Below are 26,858 nucleotides of genomic sequence, written 5' to 3'. Positions count from 1 at the left end.
TACCTGTAATTGTTTTATACTCTTCTGCAAATCACATATGTAGAAAGAAAATAATTGTCTAATACTTGTTTTTGTTTCTTAAAAGCTTTGAAAACTAAGCTTCCTTCACTTATATCCTATCCCTTTTTTACTGTTCAGTGTAAAAGGAGGACATAAATGGTAAGTGCAGTGCCAACCCAAATTAGAACCCCAGGCTTCCATGTTTAAGTTCCTTCCTGTATCTTTTTCTTTACCTGTTAAAACTTTGATATTTTGGTATGACTTCTTTTGAGAAATTTCATTCAAATTTACAAAGAAAAATCCTAGTAGGCACATTTGAATCAGTTACTAGTTTTTCTTGTAGTCACAGTTGGCAAAAATGTTTACTATGTAAGGAATTTCTTTTGCTAAAGCTATTTTTGAAGATCTTGTTCATGGTGATGCTGCATATTTAAAAAAWTTGATTGTACTGATGCTAATCTAATGGGCAGACTAGTGATACTCAAACAATTTATTTTRCTGATTGTGTGATCTCTAGTAGATAGAGCATTCTTGTTGAACTTCTTCATATTGCTCAGAGTTTTCCATGTTTTCTAAAGGTTGATTAGTTAAAATCTGCTTGTATAGCTCAATATTCCAATTCCAAGTTAGCTTACTAAGGAAACTTTTTTTCCTGTAATGTTTTGATAATTATAATTTTGCATACACAGTTTTTTGCTAAAAGAGAAACTTAGTGATTCCAAGCAATATTAYGTTTCTTAGTGACACAAGTAGCTTTTTAACCAAAAATACAATACTCTTAAGTGCTAGTAATATATGAACTATTTAAACTGTACGATGAYCAGTAGCCAGTTGGCTTACACAGGTTTACAGTTTTAATTTTGAATCTGTTTTTTTTACTAAATTATTCCAGTATACAGGAATTATTTTTGATTCTTGTAAGGGTTTAGGAGGATGGAAAGTGAATGGTTTGGATTTAGTGGTATTAAAATTGTTTTTGTTTGTCGACAAAATAAATCAAAATAAACAGGAATTGTGTTTTTGGAGTTTTATGATGCACAGTTTTATTTCTGGAGAACACTAAAATAGGTGGGTACTGTAGTAAATTAAAATAATATTGTAACTGTTGTTTTATGATATTTCCTTTACAGATCTTACTGGTGATTTAAAAAAGGAATAAGTCTTTTGGTCTCTTCTCCACCCCCACCCCCACCCCAGTTCACCAAAAGAATACTGTCCGCTTTTTCAAATATAATTTGAAACTGTGAGGAAATGTTTCTCGAGAGTTCATGAGTTTATACTTCTGAATGATTTCTGTTCATTCAAGTTATACTATCTCTTAAGTACATTCACATTTCTTTTATCTTAATATTTAAAAAAATAAATACCTCTATTTTCTTAAATAAAACTCCACTATTCAGATATGTTGCATAAGCATCAGTGTAAGGTGGCAGCTGCTAAAGCAGTGGAGATTGCTTGAACAACAGAGATGATAGTGGACTCAAAGGAAAAGCTGAAGTCAAATAGGGGCATAGAAGTTTGAAAAACAAGACAAACCCAAAACAACAGTGAAGCCTTCATAATTTTCTAGTATTGTTGAAGCTATTTGGGAGAAACCCCCTCAAACTTAGTCTTTGTTCTGTGATTTTTCTGTCCTTTGGAGGAGGAGTTTATAAATGTAACTTCCCCTTTCTTTACTATTTTGAGCCTTTTGAGGCGTATCTCATCTCTTGTACATTCAAGTACAATCAATTAAGTAGTGAATATTTTTTGAAAAGAGGGTTGCTTAWATTTCCTTAGACTTCTGTAGTCCAGAGATCCATTTTTGCACTTCCTGAATCTTAACTGAATAGAACTGTCTTAGAGTTTTGATTCCATTAAGCTCTAAAAGCCCCCGTTATAAAATAACTTAAAATTCTCACTGAATGCCCTATTCTTTCTTACCTTGTTCGAAGCAGTTAAGGAAATTTCCAGTAATAAATTAATTAAAAATCTCCAAAGATCTTTTTAAATTTGACCTGTTTTCAACTACTAATAAATTGTAGTTATTTTCTTTATCTTGACAGCCCAGTGTACTTAATGAAGCTGATTGCAGTGTAATCTTTGAGGCTGTATGAATATAATCTGTGTTCCATAAGACTGCTATGAACGAGCTGCCTTATAAAAGCTCTTTTGAAGACTTTGACTGGGAAAGGTGAATTGCCTAGTTATTGCAATCTAGTGTAGATATTTGTGGAAAAAATAAGTAGTTAATGTTTGGCACCCTAAAAGACTTCAAAGACTTAAAAGACCTTAAAAGATTACTTAAAGTAAAAGTAGCTTGGAGAAAGGCAATTCATTAAGTGTAGAGTTTAAAAACAAACAAAAAAACACAAAAAAACAAACAAAAAAAACCAGAAGAACTCACAAAACGTTCCTGTTTTCCTCCAGTGTGTGTACTTCAGTGATATTCTTCCTGTTCAAAAACCAGCATAGGTTAGGAGATTATATGTGGGCAGTTTTGTGTTTTTATGTGTCATCTTGATTTTGGCAGTATCATTGTTTTTTATTTTTGCAGATTTCTGTGACACATATTGCTAGGCAGATGCTTAAATCTTGATCTTGCATTTCTTTTACAATACTTGAGTTGGTGTCTTAGCCAAAAATTATAATAATTTTAAAAGCTTTAAAATAGTCCCATTGTATTTTCAGGAACTAAATAAAGTAGTCTTGAGACCTAGCAGCGTAAGAAAGTCTGGAAATAACTTAGCTGTCATACATGCTTATCGTATTAAAAGATATTGGATGAAAATCATCTTTAGCCATCTCTCTATAAAATATTATATGTGATGAGTACATTTTGCATATCAAAGCTATTTGTGAAATCGTAACTTACTGGAAATAATCAGCATTTGTGTTATGACTATTTTAAGATGGTCCATAATTTACTTCCTAGATTGTTTTGATGTGTAGGAAGGATGATATAAATTTTTCAGTAAAGGGACAAATAGTCATTACAGTATTACCTTCATTTCTAACTTTATATTTTAGTATTAGTAAACTGTGAATATTTAGAATAAAGTGACTAAGCTTTCCTTATTTTAAGTCATAATAKAGATATTTGGGAAACACTGTAAAATTTTTACTTTTTAATTCTGATGCAGTCAAATTTTAATGTTTGCATGAATTAATTCAGAACAGACTATGGTTTCTTTATATGAAATTGCAAACAGAGTAAGAGACCACTTGTAAATAATTTTTGTGTCCCTCAATGTGCTGCGAGATACACATAAATCTACTATGAATTCAGGTGTTGCAGAACTATGAAGCATTTTCTGCTTTGTTCTGTTTCACAATAATTGATTCTTGCATGTGTTTTTTAGATGGTCTGGTTTTGTTTATAAATTTTCTTTCAGTAAGACTGATGATTCAAGAAATTAAAAGAATATGACTGAAGCTATTTCTATACAATGGCAAAATTACCATCAGCCCTTGTCAGCCTTAGTGTATTTCATGAGGCCTCAAATATAGGAAATGACGTTTTTGTTGAATTACTTACTGAAAGACTTCAGGCGCATTTGGTGTACTTGTTTAWTGAATGCTCTGTTTGTTTACTTAGTTTCTCCTGCTTTACTGGTTTTATAGATGCAGATGAAAGTTTTGTTACCCGTTAAAGAGCAGATTTAATTTGACTGTAGTTCCTTTCCATATATTTAAGTAACTTCTGAGTATTGTTATAGCTGGCAAGCTAAAAACTAGCCACCTAACTTAATCAAACTTCCAAAGATAGCTTTTCATTTTTTTTTCTCTTCTGACAAATAAGAATGAGGCTTTTATAAATAAATGAGAAGTGTTAAAGTATCTGTTGTGATAAATGCTCTGTATCTTTTGAAGAAACTAAAAATGAATATTTGCCCTAATCATTTTCATTTTTTTTCCTCAGCTACTGGAATTAAAGTTTGACTTGGAATTTGTGTATGTATTTACCCAGGCTAAGAAGAGATTAACTTTCAGTCCTAGATGTTGTCTGCTTGGTACTTATTTTGGACTGGTCTGCCTATCCTGAAGCCTGAGATCTTTCTTGGTGGCCTTGAGAGTTGCAGCCAAGATAAGCTCCTGTACTTAGAAAAGGTTACTGTTCTTCAAAGGGTCCTTTTCTTAAGATAAAACACCCAAAGAGTGATAAGTGAGTCCAAGTCCATAGATACAATATTTCTTTTTTTTTTCCTGTGAGGAATTCTGTCAGTAGATCTGATTGAATTTCTGAGTGTGAGGAGATCTTATTTTTACATTTCTTTTGAGATGGAGCACCTTTTGAGTAGATTTTTCTTCCTTGGTGTGAGCAGTAAGCTTTTGACTGTTTGGATCAGGCTGTAATGCTTTACACCAGTAGTTTGAAGTATGAAATTTTTAACACTGGAAATTTGGTAAACTTTGGGACCTAGAAATGAGCTTGTCTTAATGCAACTGTATCTTTTGATACTAGGCTCAGTGCTATTCCTTTATTAAAATATTTGAAGTTTTTCTTGTAAATCTTTGAGAAGCCTCATTTGTATAGTGCTGTAGTCATYGAGTAGATTTATCTGATTACCAGAGCTGCTACTGTTTTGAATTATTACATCTTCCATGAGCATAGGGAATTTAATTTCGACAGGTTTGTCTCCCACTGAGAATTTTGTTAGGTTTCATTTTAATTTTTCAAAGTTTGGGGGTTATTGTTAGATTAATTAGCTTTTTTTTTTTTTTTAAGTGATTTGGTTGAGGGGTTGAGGGGAGTGTTTGGGACAAGATTCTGTACAGCTTTTTCTGTAATTGTTTAAATGTGGAGCTTGATGGCTTGGCTGATGGAAACGGATTTTTAAAGTTTTAAAGGAGTGAACTAAATTCATTAAAGGTTAGAAGTTTTTTCAACTATTAAGATTTCCCACAATAGCAAAGAATTTACTAATCTGTGTGAGATGAAAAGAGTTACTTGTATTACCATGACTGGATCGCATTGCTTTTACAATAGTGTTGCTGAATGCAATTTTGTTGATTGTTCTGTTAATGGGAAATCCTAGGGCTGTTAGCCACTGAGCATCCCTTCTAAATGTGTTCATACAAAAGATCTACTGACAAGGACAATCTAAGGTCAAAATTACGTTCTTCAAGCCTTTTTTCTCTTTCGTATGTGCTGTTGAAGTTTTTATAAAAAGTTTGTTCATTTGATTTACTTTATTTCCCCTCTCCCTCCCCCTTTGTTGTTGTTCTGAATTATTTAACATTTGTTTATCTTTATGTGAACTTGTTTGTTTTTAGGTAAGAATCAGCAGCTCTTGTTTGTTCCTATTGCATTCTGATTCTTGTTGTGTCCCTAACATGATTCTGACCTTTGGGTTTATGGCACCTATATATAAAACATGGTGTTTTTTTTCTTTTTTTCTTTTTCTTTTTTTTTATTAAACATCTTCTGATTGAAGCAGATACTGTAGCTGAAGAGTTACTACATATGGGTTTGAAACATGAGATTTAAGTAGAAACCAATGTTTTTCTTATTCCGTTTGGATTTGTTCAAATGACCAGCTGCTTAAAGGTTTGGTTAAAAATACTAAAATCTGCCTGATACATTGCCTTTGATTTTTCTGAATCAGAACTGTTTTATTCAAATGATTAGTGACTTTATTCCTTTAAAGACTACTTAATCTTTCTGTTGTTTCATAGTAAATTGTCTCCAGATTTTATAATAGTGCTGACTGGAAAACTATGGAGAAGTGGGAGGGAATGTCATTTTCATGCATGAAAGCTTCATTGRTGCTCCATTTTCCTATATTCTGTATTTCTAAGTACTGTATACGTGGTTTGGCTGAATTATGTTAGGGAACTACCTAAACATTGAACCATTCTGATCTTAAACAACATTGGTAACTTGCATATAAAAGACTGGATATATTTATGTTAGAAGTTTCTTCTGCGGGATCTTTGTTTAGTGGTGAGAATGTACCTCCATCTTCATTTGAAAGTTTGGCTTTCAGTTCTCTTTTGGCTAGCACCTGCATATTCTAACCAGTTGGTAACTCGGGTCAGTTACAGAATAGCAACTACAATGGGACTTGATCTTTTTTAGTTGTTGCAATTTAATATCCATAGTATCTTCTTGGTAGCCCCCCCCCCCCCCAAAAAAAAAAAAATCCAGAAAATAGTTAAATTTAGTTTATTGTCATTTTAAGTAGTGCTGCTGTTATAGTAATTTAAGTTCATTTAGCAATATTGTTATACTTAATGTTCCATTTAAGTAGTTGCACTTTTACATAAATGCATACCTTATGATAAAAGTGTACTCTTCTTTGGCTTCCAAGTAAACATTCATGTCTTGTCTGTTTCATCTCAGACTTGATTCTGAAGTTGAAGAGAACTGTCTTTTTGAAACATATTGTGTTCATTCTGTTAGTTTGAATATTTGCTTTGACTTGTTTCATGTGCAAAAGAWTCTATATATGCAAAATCTAAAATGTTGCATTGTTTTATAAAGCCAGATTTTTAGTTAAGTATTTTACTATATTTCTACATGATAGCTGGTATGGTTAGCCCGTTTATTGTTACTGGTTACACAGCCTTTCAACTTACTACCCACCAAGGACTGAATTGTGGTGTATATTTTAAATGAAATGATTTGAACTTGTTCTTCTGAAAGTATGGTATCCTCTGTGCTTCCAAAGATGCATCATTTCTGCTTTGATATTTGAATATTCTCATGCCATTCCTTTAGCTAAAGTAAAAATAGAATGACTCTAAGATGAGCTTCAACATARAGTCCTCTAGTGTGCTTCTGAAAACGAGAATATATTGTGAATTTAATATGACTATGTTGTGAACTTGGAAATAACAGTGGACATTGATTTCAGAAAATAGTTTTACAGGTAAGTAAAGAGTTAAGCGTTTGAAATTGATTTTTCAATTGATGGAAAAAATACTTGCATAGTGTTCAGCTATTGGACTGCATTTAATTAGTTTTTTGTTACTGTCATTCATAAAATGAAGCTAATGTGGAATAGGAGACATGTTGGATCCATGGATCTTAAGCAGATCTTGACTCCTGGCAAACCAGGTTCATTGGCAGAATGTTTTAGTGAGTGAGTGACTATCAAGAGTTACTGTATAAATTTATTTTTTTCCCTATGATTTGCATATTTGTGAAACTGTTAATCTCTTCTAAGCATCTCTGCCCCCTGAAAAGTTTTAAAATTTAAGTATTTCCAAATTGTATTGGAGAAACAAATTTTATCTTTCTTATAAGTGAAGATCAGAAGATCAAGTGGAAGTTTTGATTAGATTAAGTACCTCTAGTTGCTATCAAATAGTTAACAGTAGTGGGGTCTGAAAAAAATTCTGTCCTTGTAAAAAACCTACTCTCAGCCCTTGATCTTCATAGCCGTAGACAATGAAGGGATTTAGCAATTTTTTTTTTTAACTGAATGATGAGATAATGATTAAAACATGAAAGTAAAATGTTTGGATTTTATTCTAAGCTGCTGTTGATCATATGCAATTGTTTGGGGCCAGATTTTGCCATTGGTATGCAATAATTTTTGGGCTCACGGATAATATTTTCTGCAGGTTGTAAGAAAATGAAGAACYACAGTTAATTCACCTTTTTATTGAGTTTTATTCTGTGATGCTTTATACGAGGGGAAATGAGAGATGACAAGAAAACCTCAGAAATTAATTATATCTTAAGGCAGTACTTTAAACAGTATTTCTCAAAATGTAGAGAAGCGCCAAATAACTACAAGACTAAAAATAACATTTCAGAAAAGACAAATATGAATAGAGAACAAAGTTCTATATTCAACAGAGAATTTTGTACCTATGAATCGTTGCTAATCTTAGGCTATTTTATGTTTTGGCAATTTTGCAGGTTGTCATTTTAATTTTTGGCCCACAGAATCAGTAAGATTGGAATATCTCTAGAGAAGGAGACTCCACAACCTCTCTGGGCAACCTGGTCCAGTGCTCCGTCACTCTCACAGGGAAGAAATTCCCCCTCACGGTCAGGCGGAACTTCCTGTGCTTCAATTTCTGCCCATTGCCTCTTGTCCTGTCACACGGGACAACTGAAAAGAGTGTGTCCCTGTCCCCTTGACACCCTCACTTCAGGTACTGGTACACATTGATAAGATCCCCTCTCAGTCTTCTCTTCCCCAGGCTGAAGAGGCCCAGCTCTCGCAGCTGTTCCTTCTAGGGCAGATGCTCCAGCCCTCTGATCATCTTCGTAGCCCTACGCTGGACTCTCTCCAGTAGCTCCATGTCTCTCTTGTAGTGGGGAACCCAGAACTGGACACAGGACTTGAGATGAGGTTTCACAATGACTGAGTAGAGGGGCAGGATCACCTCCCTCCACCTGCTGGCAACACTCTTCCTAATGCACCCCAAGATACCATTGACCTTCTTGGCCACAAGGGCAYATTGCTGGCTCATGGTCAGTTTGTCATCCACCAGCACTCCCAGGTCCTTCTCTGCAGAGCTGCTCTCCAGCAGGTCAGCCCCCACCTTGTMCTGGTGCCTACGGTTATTTTTCCCTAGGTGCTGGACCCTGCACTTGTCCTTCTTGAACCTCATGAGGTTCCTCTCCACCCAGCTCTCCAGCCTGTCCAGGTCTCTCTGAATGGCAGCACAGCCCTCTGGTGTGTGTCAGCCTCTCCTCCCAGCTTGGGATCAYCWKCAAACTTGCWGAGGAGGCACTCTGTCMCCTCATCCAGGTCATTGATGAGTAAGTTGAACAGGWTGGGACCCAGKACTGAGCCCTGAGGGATGCCACAAGCCACAGACCTCCAGCTGGACTCCATGCCACTGATGAYGMCYCTCTGAGCTCTGCCTTTCAGCCAGTTCTCAATCCACCTCCCTGTCCACTCCTCTAACCCACACTTGCTGAGCTTATCTAGGAGGATGTGATGGGAGACAGTGTCAAAAACCTTGCTGAAGTCAAGGGAGACAACGTCTACTGCTCTCCTCTCATCTACCCAGCCAGCCATGCCATCCTAGAAGGTTATCAGTTTGGTTAAGCAGGATTTCCCCTTAGTGAATCCATGCTGGCTACTCCTGATCCCTTTTCCTCCATATGCCTGGAGATGACATCCAGAATGAGCTGTTCCATCACCTCTCCAGGGATGGAGGTGAGACTGACGGCCTACAGTTGCCTGGGTCCTGCTTCTTGCCCTTCTTGAAGACTGGAGTGACGTTGGCTTTCTTCCAGTCCTCAGGCACCTCTCTAGTACTCCAGGACCTTTCAAAGATGATAGAGCGCGGCCTGGCAACACCATCTGCCAGCTCCCTCAGTACCTGTGGTTGCATCCTATCTGGGCCCATGCATTTGTGGATGTCTAGCCTACCCAGAAGGTCTCTAATCCTTTCCTCCTCAACCAAAGGAAAGTCTTCCCTTCTCCAGACTTTCTCCCTCACGTCCAGGCTCTGGGATTCGTGAGTGCTGCCCTTAGCAGTGAAGACTGAAGCAAAGAAGGCATTCAAGTAATTCTGCCTTCTCTATATCCCTTGTCACCAGGGCCCCCACTCCATTCAGTAGCAGGCCCACATTTTCCCTAGTCTTCCTCTTGCTGCTGATGTACTTGAAGAAGCCCTTCCTGTTGTTCTTAACATGCCTTGCCAGACTCAGTTCCAAACAGGCCTTAGCCTTCCTCGCCGCATCTTGCATACTCTGACTGCATTCCTATAATTCTCCCAAGTAGCCTGTSCCCTCTTCCACAKTCTGTGTACTTTCTTCTTCTGTCTGAATTTGGCCAAGAGCTCCTTAAACCATTCTCAAAGTGTGAGTTTTGTGAGTAATGAAGCTGCAATAGCCATGAAAAATTTTCATCTCTCTGTATCTGTATAGATGTATTTCGTATAGAATTACTTTYTTCATGTCTGATAAAATGTCTAAAGAAAGCATATGAATTTTTGCACTAAAAATGAATTTTTGGTGGTTTTCTTAATGTTAGATTTCAGATGTCAAGATTTGTTTCTGAGGTCACTAGAAAAAGACATTTAGAAACGTCTGTTATAGGTGTATATAACTTCTGTAGTAGCAATGACAACTCTTTAATATTGGAGATAAAGGAATATTTCTGCATGTTCATCAGTGACTGAATTCTCAGTTGTCTCTATGATAAAGATTTTCCAAGTGCCGATTCATGAACATTTTACAAGAAAAGTTTTTCTGGCTTTCTGGCTATGTTTTCTGTTCACTTGCTCTGAGATAAAAAAAAAAAAAAAAAAAAAAAAAAAAAAAAAAATGATGACTGTATGTGCTTTTTTCTATTTTGAAGTTTACTTGTCTTTTCTAATTTATTTGCCATATTTCATATGGTTCAAAAATGTGACTATACTTCGCTTTTCACAAGGCAACAGTGAAAAAATTTTCCCATTGCATAACAGCACAGATATTCTGGTCTGCTTTCATAATTTAGGTTCTAACCCTTCTTTAGTACTTAACGTAAAATTTCTAAAAGGTCATTTGTTGAGAGTTACTTTAATAATTCACTGACAGTAACTCTTCGTTACAAATAGGTTTCACTTTAAGGTATTAGCTATTTTCAGTTGACTATTGAAAGAATTTCAGCTAGCTTTTAAGTTGTCATCTTGAGTCATATTTTTCTATAAGATTCTTTAATTTTCTGTGGTCTGATTGTGAAGCAGTAGCTGAAAAACACTTCGAGACTGGAACAAGCCCAGTGTTCCCAAAATATGGAATTTGATTCCAGAATAGCAGTGGTGTTTARGAGTCTGTACTGTCATGAAAAACAAATTATTTCCTCTTTCGCTGGTATTTTAGTCCACATTTTGTGTMAAGTAATTATATCTCTCATCTATTTTTCCTTTTTGATTATTAAAAAAAAATATGTACTCATGTTCTGCCAGCTGTAACTGGCTCTCTTGTAGATACAATGAACTAGAATATTTTGGATTTAAAAAGATTTAAATAAGAGAAAGAGGGATGTGTGAATTAAAAATCTGATGAACTAGGGATTCTTAGACATTACAAAGAAGATGAAAGAGCATGTGGACTACTGTCTCTTATAAACAGAAAAGTTATATTTGGAAAGTATTTATTTTTTCTTGGCCAAGACACAAGAAGAGCAAGTATGCTGTATTAATAAACTTAGCTGTTCTGTATTGGATTAGATTTTTATGACAACTTAAAATCCTACAAGTCATATTAAAGCTAGTCTTTTTTTTTTTTTTTTTTTAAGATGGCTTACAGCAGTATCTTTGAGGTAATAGCTCTATAAGGATTGTTCATTCTTGAGTATTTTCTGTATTTCTAATCAGATTGCATTAATAAGACTTTAGCTGCTACAGATGACTAACTTTGAGTGTTAGCTATTTAGTTAGTGAAGTTGTACAATTGAGTAGTGTCCTATTCAGTTTTTTGTTAATTCTTTATAAAATTTACTAGTATGTTACAAGGCATGTTAAGACTGACATTTTTAATATGATACAATATTAGTTGTCTTACATGTTACTAACACAAACTTAATTTTCTTTTGCAATCTCTTTCTAATAAACAGCTTTACAATACAGTCTGTTTTAAGTAAAATGATTCTGTGTATGTTTTTAAGGAATAGCTTCAGCTTGAAGAAGAGTTGTTTTTTGGCCTATGTTAACTCCTTTTGTCTTTTCTGTGGGATTTAGATGTTGAGGTCTTCTCTCAGCAACAGAGGACTCTACGAAAGGTGTAGATGGAAAGTGAGGGAAGATTTCACAAAAGTTGAAGACCTTTCTTGTTTGATTGTCCTTTGCTTTTTGTTTGGCTAAGACATGCAACATTGAAATTTTTCATAAATGAAGGCTTAGTTAGGGGATAAAATGTAAAAATGAAAAAACAAAAAAAACCCCACACAAAAACAGGAATTAGGTGTTTAAATTGGCACTATTTTTTAAATAAATTGCCCAATTTTAATAATTACTTTACTTTAGAATATTATTGAAATGATGGGATTATTTATGTAAGAAATGCACTGAATTAATTATGATTTCTCTTATAGAAAAATTATTTTTAGTCAACAGCTATAATTACTATTGTAACTATAATTAGGAATGCTTTTCTGATAAATGCTAAAAGCATCTTTGTATGTGTAGACATATAAATGCAAATAGTGTGTATATATTTATATATATTTATAAAATTTATAGTATACACACATGATATATATAAAAACATACTGGAATATATATCTATTTACTACAATGCATATTACTATTTTTGTTGATTAGGTTCTTATAATTTTGGTGTTTTTAGCAGTGTAATATAATCAATGAGTCAGCTTCATCAATTCTGTTCATAACTYGAATCATCAAGGAGGAAATTGGCTTAAACTATCTGCTGTAGCCTCGTTAGAATGTTTTTCTCAAAGACCGAGTCCYATTGACAACTTACTAAACCTAAAGAAAATTCTTGTATTCTTCCTACATGAAAACAGGACTGTATAGCTTCACATATATTGTAGCAGTTCCTTAATTCAATGTGTTTGGATACTTAATTTTGTACGATAAAGGAGAACTATTTTTCAAACTCCTGTATGGAAACAGTCATTTGGTTCACAAATTGTAGAGTAGCTTAGATTGGAAGGGATTTCGGTAATCAACTAGTACAGCTCTCAACTTGGAGAGGCTAGCTCTGGCTTTAGGTCAGGTTGCTCAGGGTGAGGCATAGAAATCTTGCATGTTGGAATTACATCAATATTTTTAATTTACAGCTTTTTAAAGTTACTGCCTCTGGGATAAATGGGAACTATTTTTGGTTACTGCAGCTTTAGAGATACATATACGGGTCCTAATCTATGAGTAAAGCTGAGGGTGAAAGGATTTTTTTACTTTAATGTTTACCTTACCAGTTATTCTAACAGTTTCAGTGATTAGTATCTTTAAAATGTAGCCCTCTTTCAGTAAGTTACGATTTTGTGTAAAGCAGTAACTGATAGTTATTAATTCTGTTCTGTCAGTCCATGATGGAGAGGATTAAAGAAAGCTATACCAAAATTAGTTATGCTTCCTACAAAGACCTTTGAAAATAGTTTTTCTTACCTAGAAAGACTTAATGAAGTAAACTAGTCTTAGAAGAAAATTATACATTTTAGTAAGAGGTACAGAAATGTCTTACATATTCTGTCAAATAAGAAGTTTGCTAGAGAGCAAGTTCAGGTGGCACATAATGAAAACAGGTAAGAAAATGAGTAGCGAATTCATATTTTGTGGTGAACACGACTTTGATAACTGTGTGCTTATTTATGAAGTTACTGTTTTTTAATGCATGCATTTGAGTTGATATGGGAAATGCTGTGTTCAATAAAGCTTTTTTTGATGCTGTATCATATTATTTTGGTCACCATTTCTTAGATGAAACGTGAAGGATAGCCTTACGTGAATCAGGAATTGCATTTCTTGGCCCCAGACACTTGAAGGGAGCTATGTGATCTGACTTCTGATATGAACAGATATTTAATAGTTCTATTAATATCTTTTTCATGTTTTAAGTTATTCAGTTATACATATTCCATTTCATATAACTTTTTTGTCAGCTTTGTTATGATGAATGCTGTGTCATTTGGAGAGAAGGTTTTACATTTCTTTGGAGTGCTGAAATTACAAGGCATGTTCCCGGGGGGGGGGGGGGAGTAACATCAGTTTGTCAAAACAATGACAGTAATGTCAATTAAAGAACAAAAAAGTTGTCAGTTCTGTAACTACTTATGTTTTCATTTTCAATGTGAAAGAGGAATGGCATCTGATGAAAGCTCTCCTGCCTCTCATCCAGGTTCCTTTTCAAAACTGGTAAATTTCATGATGTTATGGAGAGTGGGATATAAGACTGTATTAATATTTTTTTTWAAAAAATAGAAGATTCATCCTGGCAGTTTTCTGTTTGCTTAGACTACTGATATCGGTGATTGAAGTGTAAGAACGTTGCTGTGCATGATACATATTGAGTGCTCAACAAATCTCGTTTACAATGCTTGTAAAAAAGGCAGAATCCAAGATATAAAATGTACAATGTGTATGTAATTTAAAAACTAGGAATGCTCTATATTTTCATGTAGATACAGCTTCTGTGGTTGGCATTAAAGGAATTGAAAATGTGAGGAAATTCACTTATTTTTAATACGTACATCTAAAATAACTAGCAAGTACAACCCTGTAGTTGCAATTGTATCATATTCTCTAAATACAAATCATTCAGATGAATMAGACCCTTTTGAGGTTTGTTGGTAGTGAATTCTAAAGCATTCTATCAGAATCATGCAAAAGAGAAGCCATTAGGAAATAACTTTTGAGTCGTTTGAAGAGTTGTCCTGTGACAGTAGTGCCAGCTTTCCTTTGATCCTGTTGTTGTTTCTAGGGTTGCTTCCCTAAAGCTTGTATTACACTTTATTACACACCCTTTCTCCTTCATGATTTACTTTCCCCTTGTAATGGTGTATTATCCATTTTTCTTGTTCTCTTCCAATTTGAGAGACACTGTGCAACTTCAGAGGTTCTTACACCTCCCTACCTATTTCTCTAGTAACAGTTTAACCCTCCTTTCTCTAACTGCTCAATTTTAACTCCCTGTTATGAGTACTTTATGGGTGGCTTCAGAAAAAGGGCTGAAGCAGGCTACTACTCARAAGAAGAATGGGCAATCATATACAAAAGAAGCCCCGAGAAAATGGTCTAGTTCTCATCATTCTGTTTCACAAAGAGTTTGAGTGTCAGAGAAGGGAGCCTTCAGGTAGACCAGAGTATCAGCCAGCTGTGGCTTGGCAGCAGGAGCAAAGCAGCCTATTGCTATTTCCTTCTGGGTTGTATTTTAGACAAATGCCATAGAATGGTGGACTTAACTGCAGTGATTTGTTTATACACACATAGTAAAAAGTTGTCTAGGTCATTATTTGTGTGGGGTGGGACTGAGTTTTTGTCAACACTGGGCTCCTTCAAAAATGAGGTTTTGTAAATGATCTTGTCTAAATATAGTTTTAGAGTTACTATGTAAAGTGTTTAATTACGTTCATAATGTTTGCTATCAGTTGATATTTGAAGCTAAGTATTTCCTCTGATAGGGGATTTATCTTWTATGTGCTAATTCAGTGTTAATTTTATGGATGACTTTCTCCATGCCAAAAATTCAGTAGAATGCTATAAATTGTGAAAATACAACAATAGGAAGAGATGTGTTGACAGTTTAATAGACAGCAGAGATCATAAGTCATTTTAGTGGATCTTGAGTCTAAAGCTGAAACGTTGTTTATGTGGTAATAAGTTAACACCAAAGGTGTAAATGCCAAGGGGCAAATACTTACTTTGGGTTTATTGTTACAAAGATTAAACTAGAGGGGAAAAGAAGTAAAATTGCTACAGTCCTCCATGCCTTTCTTACCCCTCTTTACCTCAACATTTGTTGTACTTACTGTTAACTTAAGACTTGTAGCATTTCTTGCGCTGAGAAATTAAGGGTATATTAAAGCTTACCAATGCTTCTATTTTTCAGAAAGAAGACTAGTTAAGTTCTAGTAATTAGTACAGTTCTGTAGCTCTATATTCTTCACCAGATTTCCTACTAAGCGCTGCTCTATGTAGCATATTTCATACTACTGTGCAATAGAATCTGAGATGCTTAAATTCTTGTTTTGTGTTGCAAGAATTGGAAGTGTCCCAAATTAGATTATGGGTAGAAATTCAAAATCTGATACATTCAGTTGCAGCTAAAGAATCTGTTGTCTCTTTGTGGCTTCTCTGAGGTAATTTGTCTGTACGCACACAGATGCTTGCATATCCACGTGATGGATATAAATAGGTAGCCATGGTGTCACTCTGCCATGCTGGGCTAAGGACTGGCATTAGCAATGAAATACTATGTTTTTTCCTTCTATTTCCTAATGTCAGGGCTGAGGTATAATAGCAGTTGTATTGAAACCAAGTTGTATACTGATTTTTGTGACTAACTAGCTGGTATCAGTTTATGAATATGATTGCCACTTGCAGGGATACTGATATTACTTAAATGCTTGTAGACATTGCTCTCAATAATTTGATAAAATTGCATGGTTCTGTAGGATATAAAGGTTTAAGGTTGGGTTATACAATGGAAAGAGGAGGTCCTTCTTAAGATGCTAATCAATTGACTTTCACAGCTGGACTGTAAAACATGGTTCTGTCTTTTAGTTATGAGCCCTAACTTTTTTTCTCTTCATTAAACAGCATTTCATCCAAAATGGTGTTTAACCATTAATTCTTATGTTAAATACACTTACTCTAGGATAATACAATTTACCAGAAACAAAACTGTTGACCCGAGAACCTTTTGTCATATAAGTTATGACAACTTCCTGTACCAGGATGTTTTTACAAAACTACTGACTCTCTTCTGTCAAGTATTGGTGATTGCTGCTTTAAATATGTGCAGGTAGAAGACTCAGATTTGTCATCCAAAACATGATTGAATGAAAAAGGACCTTTGTGCAACTGCAGAAATACTGTGAATGCATTTTGCTGTGGTTAATATTTCAGTTTAAAAGTTACTTTTAGCAAGACTGATTCGGTTGCTCAGGATAATGGAATTTGTTTCAAAGGGCGTCTGAATTTATACTCGTAAATTGTAAGTGGAATGGTTTTCTGAAAATCAGGTAATTTTTTTCTTTTCACATATGCTTATTGTCAAGATGCATGTGTGTTCACTCAAATGTGCAATATACTTTGTCATTCTTGTGGGAGAGTCTTAGTGAAAAATGTTACTTGTTTTTTGGTACAAAATTGATTGTTTTTCATTTTGAACTATGAAATTCTATTTCATCCTCTTGATGTAAGCAGTAATATTAAATTGTCTAGAATTTTAATTGTCTGTGATAGGTATACTTTTTTTCTCCCCTAAATGATTTTTGCCACTCTGGTTCTGCTTTTAGTTTTGAGTATTATTTTGTTGCAGGCCGTGGTTCATGATCAGTAATATCAGATTTTTTTTTCTGGTGGCTAGTTGAGAATCAGTTGAATCAGGATCAATTTGGCCTGTCATTTTATTTTTCTATTTATCATAAATGTATGTTACATARTTTGATACTGCATTTTTATGCTTACTGCAAGAAGAGGGTCAGTATCTGATCTAGCATGACAATAGCAATGTATAAGCAATTTATGAAAAAAATGTGCCACCACTGAGTTCATTGTCAAAATTCTTTGAACATACAAGTTGAACTGGCAGATTGACTTTATATGCAGTAGTATAACCAATCCAAGCTTGGTTTCAAAYAAACAAGCATTTTTGAGTCATTAAGCCAGATGGACTGTATTGAACCACGACTATTAGGCAACATGGTAATAAGACATCTTTATTTTCACTTTAATACATATACTGCTTTTTGTTAATGAAAATAGTGAAGGTGAATTTATGTGCAGTTGATCGCATTACTGTTTGGAAGTTTGAGATGACTGCATCTGATAAATGAAACCTGTGATATTATCCTCCTTTAGCATTGTGCGGAAATGCACAACATTGTTCTGTTGAACTTATTACTATATTCCATTTTATAAAAGCAGGAGAATGTATTTAACTTTCTTCCTTGTACACTTTTGTAATCAATGGAAACTTTCAAAACTTGCAAATCTTTATTTTCATGGAGTAAATGGGAATGTTTAAGTTCTAAGAATGATAGGTTGACCATGAAAACTATGTTTACTTTCAGAGAGAACAGGAAATGAGAATGGGTGATATGGGCCCTCGTGGAGGAATAAACATGGGAGGTAGGGATCTGAAGGAAAAAAGGCTTCTATAATGTAAAATTTCCTTTCTTTGGGACTGTACATGTTACTCATAGGTACTATTAATTTATGACAAGTACTGGTTAAAAGGAATAAACAGTTTTGTATTAGGAAATACAAGATGTCACTCATTTTGCTTCCAAGTAGCTGATTTTTTTTTTTCAGTGAGTATCTGTTTGTATTTTACTTTGAATATGTTTGAGAGAAAAAATGATGCATGAATTAAGATAAATAAAAAGGCAAGAAAAGGGGATACTCTTGAATTTATCTGATAGATAAATCAGATATCAGATCAGATATCTGTGTATCATCTGATCTGATAGCTAGATCTTGTTTAAGAAGTGTTCGGAGTTACTTTGGGGAGGCTAACTGATCAGAAAACTCATGACTAATTGCATGCAGTGAAATAATTTGGAACTTAAAATAGATCAGTTCTTGTTGACATACTCAACAAAAGATTAATAATGAGATTGATGTCTTAATTTATGCAAGTGTATACTTGCAAATATTCTTATTTGACTTGCGTGGTTTATAGTGTTATCACTGCTATAAACTGGTGCTCTGAAGTCTCAAAAAGTATATTCTTAATAATTAGCTCTTGCTCCATATATGCAGACTGATACAATTAGCAATTTTTTGTTTAACCGGAATATCTGCTTTTAAACAATACTGGACTTGGAATATTTCTTAATCTTTTTAAACGATGTTAACWACCAATATATGTCATTAGGAAGCTTCCTAATGTTTATAAAACAAAATTGTAGACTTAAAGAGAAGTTACTATCAATCTTGTGTATTCTGAATTTGAAAGTATACGTGAAGTTCATTAAATGCTGTGACTTAGCTTTGCTAATGTGAATTTATACGTTAATGTATTTGTTCAGTCCAGGTTTTAAATACTTTATTCACTTTGCTTTCACCAACAGCAACATATTTACAATTGTGCAAAATTTATTTTTTTCTTTAAGAAAATATTTTTGAAAACTTTAAAAATAATTTTAAAGGAAGACATTGTAAAGACCAAGTAGTCTAGAAATAGTATTCTGAAGCATAGACTTTGAAAATTTCTACTTTGTAGCTGTATTTTTGCTTATTGTTTTCATATGCTCTACTTGAAAATTTCACTTAATTAGGAAACTTAAAATACTGATATTGTGGACACTTCTAATGAGAATTTTCCAGATCAGTTACGTATACTTTTTACATATAGATTCTAAATCTTTCTAGATGCATGTGTATGTATAACAGTTTGCTGCCCTTCACTTTTCTCACCAGATTTTAATGCTTAATATTTAGGTCCGTCATAGTTTTGTTTTATAAGGTTTTGGCTATGACTTTTGATTTAAACTTACTAAAAGTAACTGCTTTTAGAAATAAATGTGTAATTTCAAAAGAGGTTATAGTAACAGTTAAATGCTTTTTCAGAAGGGGAAAATACAATAGCAAATAAGTAAAGATAGTGCTTTTTCCACAGTTTGTGAATTTTAGGTTGGTTTACTGTAGAGTTTTCTTTTTTAAGCCCAATAAAAAGCACTGATGTGGTAGTAGATTTTTAATCCTTTAATTGTTGGTCCTAACATATCTTTCTTGCTATTACTCGTGGGACTGTAATTAATTTTTAGCTGACTTTTATGTGTGCTACTTGCAAGTTTTATCTGGGACAGTGGGGAACTGGAATGTCTTCAGTAGTTGAAAAATCTGCATGATAGGGTTACTGGAAAGCAAGATACCTTTGTGCTGCATTTAATTAGTGTAGAGCTGACTTGTGCAAGAACACTCACCTATGCGTTGTCTTCTGCAGCAAACAAGTTCTGAGAGAATACATGAGCCACATGATAGCATTTGACTGGATCTGCAGTGCTGATCCAGTTTCTCTAATATGGAGAAGAATGACTTTATGGGAATTCTTTTTTAAGGATTGACTGTGGCTTATTACCAGCTCTGTCAGATCTTCACATGTGCAACTTGAGTATTTAGAGTGTATGTAACTTTGTCACAGTTGAAGGATAATTAGACATGAATTATATGTGGCCAACTGGGCTGTGCCAAGTTTAGTTAACATCCTGGTAAACATACTGTAGATAGTAGAGCGTGGACTGGCTTTAATTAATTTCAGTACCCACACTTACCACTGCCATCGTAATAGTCATGCTGGGTACTTTTAGCCTCTGAAAACAAAAGTTTCTCTTTGATGGCACTTCTGTACTCCTCTCCCTTTCCTTCCATATTTAGTTCTTAAATGGATGACGGTAAAAACCAGTTCTGTCACATACTCAACAGTAGTTTTCTCTTGGATTGCAGAACCTGCACCATGTACTAATCATGCTTATGGGTATGTAAGAAGCACCTAATCTACACATGACTTGACCCTGGCTCAGTGTTGTAGGGAGAGGTCTTAGAGAAGCATCTCAGGGCAAAACTTGAACAATTTTTGCTTTTTGAAAATCATAGAACTTTTCCGTCTCATCTAATAAAGTTGTAGCACTTAATGCATGGCACTGTGCTGCATGAATTATTTTTGCCAGACAACTTGCAGTTGGCACTAACTTAGCTAATCAGCAATTTTAGCAGCAGTGTCTTGAATGCAGTGGTTCACTGACTGCTGTGATACTTGTGCTCAGTGCAGGTTATAGAAGCAGTTTTGCATACATGCGGGTAGTCACAGAACTGTATTTGAGCTAACTGACCTGTTTACAATGATGCTTTTTTAATRCTCGTTACTGGAAAAGTTGTGCTTCTGATGAGAGGTTGATTTTGGAATGAAAATGATGAATAAGTTTTAGTCTGGCAACATGTCTTATTTCCTGATTGGGCTCAGGTGTTGCCGTRATGTAACACGGGCTAGTTTCCCAAGGCACATTTTGTTCGATTATGAAATTTTGGATGGATATTCTTGGTTGAATAGGATGGATTATCAATGTGGAAAAATAGTGCATCACCACCAGTCTTAAGTTGATGACATGTCATAATAACAGACAYTAATATGATTTATGTAATTGAACCTTTTCTTTCTTAAAACAGCATTATAAAATGTTACAAGTGCGGTTTTACTTATCTGTTGAGTATATTTGTGGACACTGGCCAAGTGATATTTCTTGGCAGAAGAGGTACCCTACTAAATATTGTAGCTTAACAAGCTCCTCAAAGGATTTTGAGTTTTTCTATCTCTTACTGCGAATCAGAATTTTGGAGGAGGCTATATTTTTTGAATGTCTCTTTCAATTACAATAAAACTTTACTTCTGATATTTTTACYATCATAAATCAGATTTAAATGCTAGATTTTTCTGCCATGTTACAAATCATGTATTGTAAAGTTGAGTCCACTTTTGTTGTTGCTTTTAGATATTAGACTAATATCCTGTAACACAATATACACCTAATGTGATACTGGTAGAACAGTTATTCGGTACTTAATATGATGATAAAATCTTGACAGAGCCAGCTTGCCTTGTAACTATGAATTATTGCAAATTCAATTGACATTTTCTAGTTTGTGATATGTACCATGTATATGTGTTTGTGTGTGTGTGTATATATATATATATTATATGAATACTTAAATTCTTGTGCAAAAACAGTATGGCTATATTTAGCTGCAAAATTCATGATTTTCGAATAGAGAAGGCAGATTATATAAGACAAAATAAAGGGATTAATGCAAATCTGTTTAAAAGCAGATGATTGAGGTAAATGTACAGTCTCAAAGAAAAAAGTTTTTTATATTTCAAGTATTGGAAGTCTTGTACATTTGGCTTTTTAAATATTGTAAATTGTTTGTTTATTCTTGTAAAATTCAGATAGGACAGCTCTAAGTATAGATTGTTTTGCATAGATGCGTTTAGCCCAGCACCTGCTGGTAACCAAGGCCCTCCTCCAATGATGGGTATGAATATGAACAACAGAGGAACTTTACCTGGCCCTGCAATGGGTCCTGGTCCTTCCATGGGACCAGAAGGAGCTGCAAATATGGGAACACCAATGATGCCAGATAATGGAGCAGTGGTAATGTATCACAAATTTAATTACTTTGAATAGCTATCATGTCTCATGGCACATTTTTGTTACCAAAGATATTTTCACACTGAGTAAGAGCATGTTGTATATTTTGAGTCTGTTAAAAGTAATTGGTAAGATTTGTTTGTTCATGAAATCATTTGCAACAAAGAAGGGAAATCTTTAATTGATATTAAAAGAAAACAGTGAAAATCTAGCCCCCTCCAGAACAAGATGAGTTCTTTGGTCAGTAACCAGACTCTTCAAAAAAGATAGAAGGTACAATGTTTCTGGTAAAATTTTGCAAGTGTTATTTGTCGTGCAAAACTCTTACTGATGGCAGGAAATCACTTCTGTGAAATGCAGAAAGAACAGTATACCAAAGTAACCTTTAAATTTAGGTATTTGCTGTATTTTTTTCTTTTATGAAATTAAATTGTGTATGCTAGCCTTTTTTCTCCCTTAATTGGGTGATCAGTTAAATGTTAGAAGCTATGTGTAGTGTGAAGATATCTTTGTGTAAACTACTGATTTTTTTTTGAAGTGACTTTACTATTCATGTATTTCTTTTCTAACAGTGTGTTGAACACACCAGTAGAGATCATGACAGTAATTACACTCCTAGAGAATAAGTATACCAAGAACTGTTAGGGATAATTGCTGTATYGACATATGAAGAAGGAATATTGCCTAGTTGCCAAGGACGGATAGGAATGTGCTGTTAACATTCRGAACTTACTTATCAAGAGCAGTCATGCCATTTGTCTGCAGTCAAAGCATTAGCTATTTTCACTCTGTTCTCATAGCCATTCATTTTTCCTAGCTGTAATGTCTTATGTAGAGAAACAACTATATCATTTTTAATACCTGATGTTTACATATTTTCAGTATTCTTGTGTAAGTAGATATCTGGGATGTTCTGGTGATAGCGTGATATAAAGAAGTATGTGGAGTAAACAGTGATCCAGTTAGTTTTTCTGGAACACTGTAGCATTTTATAGATTAAATTTCTTTTGTATATTCCACCAAAAAAAGAACAGAATCAGTCAGTGACTGGCCCATATTATGAAGTGTTGGTGAAATCCTTTGTTCCTTGTGGGAAACAGATTTTGACCGAGAGCAAAATCCTTACCAAATCTGATCTTTGTCAGTTAAAAGAGAGGATTTCATGTCATAGGAAGGAACTCATTTTATCAGTTGAATCATTTCTCACAAAGGGGCCAGGAAGGAAGTACTGTTGTCAGAGATGCTTTCTGCTAGAAACGTGTTACTGCATTATTCTAAATTTGCCCTCTCCAAGGTATTTATTRTTAGTTTTTTTTTTTTCTTTTTAGAAAAAAAAATGTAGGGAAAATGGCTGGTGAAATTTTACAAGACTGAAGGTTGGAGAATTTAATTTTTTTGTTCTCTGGTCTCCCCTGGAACATTCTCTTTTGAATAGGTGTGAGGAGAGAACATGGAATCTTAAATCTCATACTGTTGTTTTTCTACAAAAAGTCATTTCAGATGTGGAAATGTAGGAAATTTACTGACATTTCCAAATGGCTGGATAGAGTGATGATAATGTCCAAAAAGACCACAAATAATTCAATTTTCATTTTCTTCCTGCATGTCACTGAAGGACGAATAAAATAGATGCTTTTTTAATTTTTTCACTTTAACTTTTTTTTTTTTTTTTGGGGAGCAGGCCTATATAACTAGTGTTAGTTTTATTTTTGCTATTAAATTATGGTCATGTCTCTTATAAAAAGTACTCCACGCTTATGGCCTTCAAAAAAAATCGAGGCAATCTTTTTCTATTTTTCCCCACTACTATCTCTTAAGACAGAGTATCTTTGAATTTTTAGGAATAGTATTTTTAATACTTTGTTGTAAATAGTTGACTGCAATTTTCTTTTAGCTGGAAAGTGAGATCCTTGGTGAAAATAGTTGTCCTTTGTCCAGAAGTTAAACTGTAAACGTTATTAGGAGTATGTAAATAACTAATTGTTGAAATTTGTTCATATCCATTGCTAGCAAGCTGGTATGAGCCAGACAGTTCTTAACTATCCACCGTGCTGCAATTTTTAAGGTAGTTTGGAGTGATAGATCTTTACGTTGCTGTTGAACTATTTAAAAACTAAACAATACATTTCCACAGACACTGTTAACTTTTTAACAGTGTGTATATATACACCCATGGTCTAAATTGCATATACTTATTTAATCTATATAGATGTAATAAAATGCTGCTTTAAAATAAATTGACATTTATAAGAAAAAAATGTATTAGCAGACTTTAGAACTGTCGAGCTCTACTACTCTGAGTGGAATTATACTTTCAGAAGAAATCTCTGATTCCAGCATTTAAATAAAGTGGTAGTCTTTGCTATTCTGGTTGAACTTTGAATACCTAGGCAATTAATGTAGGTCCCTGTACAGAAATAATTCCTTTTGAAAATACAGCTGTTCTGAACAGTTGAATGATGGAATACTTGATTACCTGTGTGCACTCTACATGTGCCTTTAATAGCTTATGTTATGTTGAGGTTTTAGATTTCATCATGTGAGTTTTTAAATATTTGCAGAAATACCGAACAATAAGTACTCATTTGAGTATTTGCTGTTTTGAGTCTTAAACCGTTATAGTGAAATCTATGTAGGCAACTAAGGAAAATCAGAAATGTGGAACATTATCTGAATTTTTCTTCTTATATAGATGTTTCAGGTTAAGCTTTAGGTATTTATCAAGGTATTTTTTAAGCTAAGCGTAGTCCAATTATTTTATCACTGATTTATATTCATTTGAACTGGATTTTAAAAGTCTAGTTAAATATTCCTAAAATGCTGTCCGAAAGGTTGATTACAGATAATATGGACTGAAATGCTTTATCTACAGAGCTTGGGTATTTAAGTTTTAAGTTGTATTACTATTAAAAAACTCTGCAGGCTCTAGGAATACAACAGGTACAGATTAATTATTTTCTAACTTGACATTTTTTCTRTATCTAATTCAGTAAATGGCAAAGCATTGTAGCAGAGATGTAAGGCAGAAGAGGACTTGGGTATAAAATTGTTTCTGTYTCTTCTGTTACGTACAGAATAAGTATTGCTTTGTGTTCAGATGTGCTTGAAGGGATGAAGTTACATTCAACATCAGAGTTGGTTTAATTCTTAAGTTTTTAATTTGTTTTGCAAAGTTGGAGCATAACATTAGCAGTCTTTAATTTTCYGCTCTTTTTTATTAATAACTAATTGAATTGCTCCTTTCTTCCCTTTATGTGTGATCCTGATTCTGCTGGACTATCTGCTGAACTTCATGACAACATCACTTGTGGTTTTTTGTTATAACTTATATTTGGCATGTTCCAAATGGACTTAATTAGCATAATGAGAGATTCCCTCAAGGAGGTCCATCACAGATGGGTTCACCTCTGGTTAGTAGAACGGGCTCTGAAACTCCTCAGCCGCCAATGAGTGGTGTAGGTGCCGTGAGTGGTGGACCTGGTGGCTTTGGTAGAGGAAACCCTGGGGGCAACTTTGAAGGACCTAACAAGCGTCGCAGATACTAAAACTTATTTCATTCCCTACTGTTTAGAAATTCCAGTAAAAATATACGGTGGTATGCCTTTATAATTTTAGCTGTTATCTGGAAACGGTTTTATTGTTATTGTAGTCTTTAAAACAGTTTCTTTTGTAAAAACCTTTTTGTATTCAGTCATAGGCTTTGTAGCATAGAGCAGAAATGATGCAGATCATTATGTAAGGCAATGTGTTTGTGACTCTAGCAAAATACAATGTGTGACTATGCTGTAAAACATGCAGTTATCTGATTACAATAAAATATAAAAATCACTTGAAAGGATTTTGGAAATGTTATTACTAATACTGGGCTTAGAATAATTTTATGCTGAATTGTAAATGCTGTCATTTTCATTCTTAATATGTAGCTTCTACTATGTGTCAAGAAAATTCCATTCTTAATAGTGAATCTGTTCAGCTAGAACTGCACGTTGCAGTACCTATTATGAACAATTTACATTGCAGCTTCTTACATTTTCTTTGACTTTTGAAGAGCATCAAATTTCATACAAAGTGCTGTCTTAGGGGTATTGTGTCCCTGTATCTCAATCTCCCTTCGCAAACTTAGTCACAAGAAGCTTGTAAGCAGAGTATGTCCAGTATTCAGATTATTTGAAAAGGAATCTGTATGTATGTTTTATTCATAACTGAATGAATGAATTTAAGTAAATTATATGCARTATACTTCTACAGAAGAAAAATCTGTTGTGACATCAGTGTGTTCTACTGATTGTTAAGGGATCTTGCCATCGCAAGGGAGGAAATATTTATGCTAGCTGGTTTTAAAACCTTCTGCTGCATAATGCATTATCAGAAGTGTATTTTTCCCCATACTTGGTTTGTATAGAAACAAGTCTGTTATCAGTGGTCAGCTGTTCAGTTTAAAGGCAAATGTGTATTTTCCAGTTAAAATAATTGTTTGCTTCTAATAGAGTATTAATGTGTATTTAGAAGGAAATGAGCRTAAGTGTTCTTGATAAATGGTTTGTAGAATGATAAATTTGAACACTCGTTTCTAACACAGTAACTCAGGCTAGAATTGCTAGTTGAATGATGTGATAAAACTAATTGTAAAGCTATTAGGAAGCTTACTATGATTCAAATTTTGTTAATGATGGAAGATGATGGAAAAGGCCTATTAGTGTGAATCCTCTGCTGGTAAGAAAGTAAGAATGTTATTGGTTAGTATTGTTTTTTTCTGCACGAAATAGTTTCAAAATATTAGTGTTTTGTTTCTTGTCAGTTCACTCATGTTTTTACAAACAAATTATTAAAATTTGTCAGCATGAGTTGTGATACTAAACTGGTTCAGAACAGATTTAATACAACAATGTGCCCTAATTATATAAGAACAATATGTATATAGCTTAAAGCATGGGATGCAAACTGCAGAGATTATATGTGTTTTTAATATACATTTGTGGTGGTTTTGTTGAATTTAATTGTGAATAATGGGTAACAGGAAAAATAGGGGCGTAGCTGGCATTTTGGAAGTACAATATTTGAAATGTCAGCGTTGTATGACTTGGTAATGACAGATTGTTTTGGTAGAATTACTGCATGTGTAGATCCTCACCTGCCTTT

At 34.1% G+C, this 26,858-nt stretch overlaps 1 protein-coding gene across 2 annotated transcripts in view; it reads left to right on the top strand.

The window, feature by feature from the left end:
* The window catches only part of PSPC1 (paraspeckle component 1), a 41,213-nt gene extending 15,659 nt beyond the window's left edge, over positions 1–25,554 (top strand). The window contains exons 7-9 of one of the 2 annotated variants that reach the window (XM_085309080.1): positions 17,643–17,700; positions 21,553–21,722; positions 25,079–25,554. In XM_085309080.1, coding sequence (XP_085165206.1) covers positions 17,643–17,700; positions 21,553–21,722; positions 25,079–25,264 — 414 coding nt within the window. In that variant the 3' untranslated portion in view covers positions 25,265–25,554. Of the gene's footprint in view, positions 1–3,901; positions 4,145–17,642; positions 17,701–21,552; positions 21,723–25,078 lie in introns of those variants that run through there. The other variant, XM_085309081.1, reaches the window with a different exon arrangement.
* Positions 25,555–26,858: the final 1,304 nt, after the last annotated feature.

This window comes from Rhea americana, unplaced genomic scaffold, assembly GCF_003343005.1.
Source record: "Rhea americana isolate MKP2758 unplaced genomic scaffold, rheAme1 scaffold_29, whole genome shotgun sequence".
Taxonomy (NCBI): domain Eukaryota; kingdom Metazoa; phylum Chordata; class Aves; order Rheiformes; family Rheidae; genus Rhea; species Rhea americana.
This window is presented reverse-complemented; position numbering and strand designations above follow the sequence as displayed.